The following is a 6837-nucleotide window of genomic DNA, read 5'->3' on the forward strand; positions in this document are numbered from 1 at the left end:
CAGTCACTGGAGAAGGATTTTATGTTTTGTAAGATTGAGGGTCAGAGAAAAAGAGGAAGACCCCCAACGAGATGGATTGGCCAAGTGGCAGCATCTATGGACTTAAGCATGGTAACAATAGTGAGGTTGGCCCAGGATAAGGCAGTGTTTTGTTCTGCTGTGCACAAAGTCGCTATGGGTCAGTACCGACTCAATGGCACCTAACAACAACAACAATGGTTCAGAACCAACTTGACAGCACTTAACAACAACATAAAGGCACAAAGTGGCTGGCTTACAAGTTTTCAAGAGGGAGTTTAGTTTCAGAGTGAACAGTGGAAGGTAGAATTCCCAATGAGTAGTTTTCATCTTGTCTAGATGGGGTCTGATGAAAGGAGATGTGGATGGGATTCTTTTGATTCAATTGTAATTGTTATTAAGACTAACTGTAATCACCACGACTGTAAAGGAAGAAGTTGTGTAACAAGAAGGGGGGAGTAGGTAACCTCACATTCCAGAAACAGAGGACCCTTAGACCATCAAGAGAAAAGAGCATGAGCAGAACGTGGGACCCTAACTGTAGAAGCAGCGACACCAGAGAAAGAGGTAGAGGTGATGGCATGGAGAGACAGAGCAGCTGAGGTCTCTAGACCCATGGAATAAGAAATGCTGTGTGCTGATGAGTAAGAGGCTGGCATGTAAAATGTGCCCTTTGGTTGTTTAAACTATTATATATCTCTGCATGCTTTTGTGTATACCAAAAAAAAAAGATGGACTAGAGGCAAAGACTCTTAACTGATGGTGCATGGAGGCAATTGTAATCACTGTAATGAAACAAAATACAATTGACTGAGTGCGTTGTTCTCTCATGTAAACTCAATTCACATTAAAAGCTTAAAAATAAAAGTTTGTTGAAACATTCCATTAGTTTTCAATTCCACTGCTTCCACAAACTTTTTCAAGTCTGCTCATATTTTAGTGGTAGGAGAAATAGGTTTAGTGTTTTCTCCACAACCTGAGAGCCCATAGCATTATGTATGTAACACAAACAATACATGAATTAAAAAAACTCATACAGGGTTTGAGAATGCTCTATAATTAGGGATGCATTGCTTAAGTTTTCTTTGAAAATGTGTTTTATACCTGGAGACACAGACTACCTAATGTGGGTGAAGAGAAGAAAACATCTCAGGAACACAGAAGCTGCAGAAGACCCGTATGTGCAGTACCTGAGTCTGCTCTCCTGTGCTGGGCTCACTTCAGGAAACACGAGCGGCAAATCTGCTTCTGATAGCTAATTTACCAATCATTCATCAGTGATGGCACAGTTAAGGGACATGGAAAACATGAAGTTACTTGTTGTTGTTAAGAGCTGATAAGTCAGTTCTGACCCATAGCAACCCTGCAGAGGGTTTCCAAGGAACAGCTGGTAAGCCTGAACTGCCAACTTTGTGGTTCAAACCGACTTTGCAATTTAGTGCATTAACCCACAGCACCACACACTACTAAGTGTCATATGACAAGGAAAGCAAATACTCAAATAAGAGCTAGCTAGAAAAATCAGACTTTACAAAAAATCTATTCTCTCTAGTATGACCTGGCCTAAAAAAAATCTTTGCTATGAGTGTCTTTTCTTGTTTATTAAGTGCTGTTGAGTTCGTTCCAATTCCTAGCAGTCTTGTATAGGTTTTCTGAGGAGTGGCTGGTGGGTTTGATCTGCCAGACTTACAGTTAGCAATCCAATGTTTACTCTACAGTGCTCCACCAGGTAGATGTAAGAATAAACAGAGTCACTGTACCAAAAAGAAATGGTCAATGTTCAACCATTTCAAGTTAGTATACGAATCAAGAGCTAATGGTATTGAAGGTAGAAGTCCAAGGTGCATTGAAGGCATTTGCAAAGAACAAGGCTCCAGGAACTGATGGAATACAAATTGAAATATTTCAAAACACTGATGCATCACTGGAGGCACTCACTCACCTATGCCAAGAACTTTGGAACACAGCTACCTGGCAAACTGAATGGAAGAGATCCATATTTGTACCCCATTCGAAAGGGAGGTGACCCAACAGATGTGAAAATCATCAGACAGTATCATTAATATCATACGCAAGTAAAATTCTGGTAATGATAATTCAAAAACAGTGGCAACAGTACATAGACATGAAACTTTAGAAGTTCCAAGTCAGATTCAGACAAGATGTTTACCTGTGCTTTATCGACTATGCAAAGGCTTTTGATTTAGTGATCATGACAACCTATGGAAAATATTATGAATAACTGGGATCTAGGAACACTTAATTGTGCTCATGAGGAACCTGTACAAAGACCAAGGGGCAGTTGTTCGAACAGACAAGGGGTCACTGAATGGTTTAAAATCATGAATGGTGTGCACCAGGGTTATATTCTTTCACCATACTTTTCAATCTGGATGCTCAGCAAATAATGCAAGAACTGGACTATATGAAGAATGTAGCATCAGGATTGGAAGAAGAATCAGTAACATCCTATGATATGCAGAGGATACAACCTTGCTTTCTGAAAGCGACGATGATTTAAAATATTTACTCATGAAGCTAAAAGATCACAGCCTCCAGAATGAGTTTCAATATACAGAAAACAAAAATCCTCACCACTGGTCTAATAATTACCATCATGATAAAAGGAGAAAAGATTGAAGTTATTAAAGATTTCATTTTGCTTGGATCTACCATCAACACTCATGGAAGGAACATCAAGAAATCAAACGATGTATTGCACTAGGCAAATCTATTACAAAAGACCACTTTAAAGTGTTCAAAGGCAAAGATGTCAGTTTGAGGACTATAGTACGCCTGCCCCAAGCCATGGTATTTTCAGTAACCTTATATGCATGTAAAAATTGTATAATGAATACAGAAGATCATAGGAGAATTGATGCATTTAAACTACAGTGTTGGATTTGAGTTAAAAGTACCATGGACTTTCAGAAGAACAAACAAATCTGTGTTAGAAGTACAGCCAGAATGATCAATAGAAGTCAAGATGGCCAGACTTCCTCTCTCACACTTTGGACATATTAACAAGAGGAATCAGTCCCTAGAGAAGGATATCATGCTTGGTAAAGTAGAGGGTCAGCAAAACAGAGGAAGATCACCAATGAGATGGACTGACATAGGGACAGCATCAATGGGCTCAAGTGTTAACAATGATTGTGAGGTGGCACACGACCAGGCAGTGTTTCGTTCTGTTGTACACTGTGCCGCTATGAAAGTATGGTTGGTATCTGTAAGGCAGACCATAGTAAAAACAAGACAACACATGTGCTTCCTTTGAGGGAAACACATAATCTATACTAGTACTTTCAGGAATTGCTGTTGTGTATTCATGTTAAAGAGTTTCAATGGGGCAGGTAAAAGTCATTTATTTAGCTAGCCTTGCTACAATACACACCTTCACAATCTTTCTGGTTTCCAATGCAGTGGTTTTGCATATGTAATAACTTCTTAATCTGTGATTATTTTCTAATTTGTGATGTTTTAGAATCAAACAGCCTGCAGGGGGAGAGGGTTCCTTACCGAGTGTTGCGATGAGACACCCCATCCTCTACACAGCATACGCTTGTCTTCTGGTCCCCAACATCTACAATACACGTGCTGCTTAAGCCACTTCCAAAGGTGGCACACACAGACTCCTGGTGGACCACAATACCTAGAAAATGAAAGGCAGACTGATCGACTGGGAACAGCAATGATAGTCACATCGACGATCTCTGGGCAAAGCTCTGAGCAGATCTGAGTTCTCAGAATAAGTATTCAAATAAACCAGTGAGTCAGTGTAACTTTGTTACTGAAAAATCAGAAATATCTCATTTAAGGAGGGTTTCATTGGAATGTCAGACATACCTGAAAAGCCCATCTTCATTAGGATCATATTCACTAATTCTTTCACATGCTGCTTATTATAGATATCAGGAATTAACAAGATACATCTATAATACTAAAAAGTGAAAAAGAAAAAAAAAGGATTAACACTTAATTCCAGTCAAACAATTCTCACACATATTTGCCTTCAGAGAAGATTTTCTCGAAGAACAGCAACTACAGTTAAAGGCTCAAAAGAGAAGACTATTTTGTCTGCTACCTACTGGGTTTTGTGAAGAAATGGAAAATTGTTTTGTTTTTCATTCTGAATCATTTAAAAATTGAGAAATAAAAAGACAACTCCCGTGTCTAGATAAGGACCAGAGAGAAGGCATAAACACAAACAAGCTTCTAAAACATTAGCTTTGTCCCCATTTGCTTATTAAAGAGCTATAGAGAGAAGGGCACGTAAAAAACAACAGAGTTTAAGAAAAGGAAGAGCACAATAGGAGAACTAAGTGAAACAAATCCTCAGGAACAGTTACAATTCAAGAAGGAAAGAACACTGTAATGTGAAGAAGTCAGTAATGTGTGCTCTTGTTGTTGTGAAGTGCCATCGAGTTGGTACTGACTCATAGCAACCCTGTGTACAACAGAAGGAAACACTGCCCGGCCCTAAGCCAACCTCAAACAATTGTTACCATGCTTGAGTCCATCAATACTACCACTTTGCCAACCCATCTCAGTGGAGGTCCTCCTCTTTTTCTCTAACCCTACACCTTACCAAACATGATATCCTTCTCCAGAAGCAACTGGTCCCTCATGACAATTATGTCCAAAGTATGAGAGATGAAGTTTGGCCTTCCTGGCCTCCAAGGAACACTCTGGCTACACTTCTTCCAACACAGATTGTTTGTTCTTTTAGCAGACCATGATACTTTCAGTATTCTCCTCCAATACCATAACTCAAAAGCATCAATTCTTCTACTGTCTTCCTTATTCACTGTCCAGCTTTCACATGCATATCAGGTGACTGAAAATACCATAGCTTGGGTTGGTGGTAGTGGCTGTGACCTGTGGAGTAAGTTCCAACTCATAGCGACCCTGTACAAGGTTTCCGAGGCTGTAAATCTTTACAGGAGCAGAACGCCTCATCTTTCTCCCGCGGAACAGCTGGTAGTTTCGAACTGCTGACCTTGAGGTTGGCAGCCTGATTCGTAACCATTACGCTACCAGAGCTCCTTAAGAGCACTTTAATCTTCAAGATGACATCTTTGCTCTTCAACCCTTTAAAAAGGTCTTGTGCAGCAGATTTGCCTAATGCAATAACACGTCGTCTGATTTCTTGATTGCTGCTTCCATGAGTGTTGACAGCTGATCCAAGAATTCTTAGACAACTTGAATCTTTTCTGCATTGATAAGAATGTTGTTTACTAGTCCAGTGGTGAGGATTTTTGTTTTCTTTACATTGAGACTCAATCCATAACAAAGGCTTTGCGCCTTGATCTTCAGTTTGTTCTTTCCATGTTCCTTTTATTAATGGATGTTTATAGCTGTTTTTCTTCATTTTGAGTTGTGCCCCATCAGCAAATGATGGTCCCACGGGCTCAACTCTACTTTGAGGAGGCAGCTTTTCCCCAGTGGCATTTTGAATGTCTTCCAACCTGAGGGGCTTATTTTCCGGCACTATATCTGTGTTTTTCATAAGGTTTTAAGTGACTAAATATTCAGAAGACTGATCACAAATATTACACAAAATCCAAGTAATTATGAATCGTAGCTTACCTTTAAATCTTTTAGTGGGATTTCCAAGTATTTTTGTATTGCATGAGACCATATTACTTCAATATCTGCCAGAACAGCCGTTAGGGAGCCCCCAGGTCCAGGGTGAATATTTAACTGACCTCTTCTAATGGGCCAGTGAATATTGTAACAATCCAAAGGATTAACATACAAGGCCTAAAAGAAGGGGGAGGGAGTACATTAGTAGAAACTCTTTTCTTACTATTTTCTAGACTCACATCTAAAAACTAAGGCCAGGAATTCTAAATGCTCAAAGTAGAGTAGCTAACATTTCAGTAGCCAGTGAGAACATCTGGTACTTTGAAATAGGATTAGGAAACAGAAACAACCAGAATTAGGTGGCAAACTAAATGAATTTCAGCACTACAATCAGGTTTCGCTTCTTCCACTTTTCATCATAAAGAAATTTCCTACCTCTTCTCCTACCAAATACTCTGGGTGATGAGATGTGCTTGTCCACTTATTTCCAGAACAGTGATCTAAAATTGCAGGTCGCATCTGCTTGTTGTAGGAGCGTGCCTGAAAATAAAGCATTACAAAAATTATTTGAATTTATGTAAGATAAAAAGGGGTAGTACAAGAATACCCTTTTCTTCTCTAACAGACAAGACACAATGAAAAATTTTAATCACATATATATTTGGCAAAATTTAACGATTCACAAAAGGATATTCATGTTTTTCCTCCTACAATCCTCATTTTCCCACCATGTATTTAACACCTAGCTATGATTCACAGCCGTTCTAAAATTAATACCACATTCTGCTAAAAGTTGAATGCAAATTTATATATTTCATCCATTCCTAATAGCTTGCATTGACTTACTGTATTAAATAGAAGAATGTAGTGAAAATAAAGCTTTCTAACATGATTCTAGAATTACTTATTTAGTTTCAGTTAGACTTCAAACTTTCATCAATCTGCGTAAGAAAACTGCAAGGGAAGGAAGGGGATGGAAGAACAAGGTAGACGGGAACACTGAGTGAGGTTTGCATGGGCTAAATCAGACAGAGGTAAATAGTGATGCATGCTCAACCTTGGAACAACAGGGCTCTGAGATAGGGATTGAGACAGTCTGAAGATGTGAAATTGTAAGGACCAAACTGATTTTACCTGATTTTGCCTAACTAGAAACTGCTTGACTAAACTCTAGTCAGGCTCAGGAAAGCATTTTAAATAGACAAGGCCTCAGTTATTAGTTCCCTCCAGAGG

At 39.1% G+C, this 6837-nt stretch overlaps 1 protein-coding gene across 1 annotated transcript in view; it reads right to left on the reverse strand.

Annotated features, from left to right (window-relative positions):
- The window catches only part of ACTR8 (ARP8 actin-related protein 8 homolog (yeast)), a 63144-nt gene that overhangs the window by 11384 nt on the left and 44923 nt on the right, over positions 1–6837 (reverse strand). Inside the window, exons 4-7 of the mRNA XM_006862054.1 lie at positions 6040–6144; positions 5608–5781; positions 3865–3958; positions 3538–3670 (exon numbers count right to left, since the gene is read on the reverse strand). Coding sequence (XP_006862116.1) covers positions 3538–3670; positions 3865–3958; positions 5608–5781; positions 6040–6144 — 506 coding nt within the window. The remainder of the gene's footprint in view (positions 1–3537; positions 3671–3864; positions 3959–5607; positions 5782–6039; positions 6145–6837) is intronic.

The sequence above is a fragment of the Chrysochloris asiatica genome, unplaced genomic scaffold, assembly GCF_000296735.1.
Source record: "Chrysochloris asiatica unplaced genomic scaffold, ChrAsi1.0 scaffold00046, whole genome shotgun sequence".
NCBI classification, from domain to species: domain Eukaryota; kingdom Metazoa; phylum Chordata; class Mammalia; order Afrosoricida; family Chrysochloridae; genus Chrysochloris; species Chrysochloris asiatica.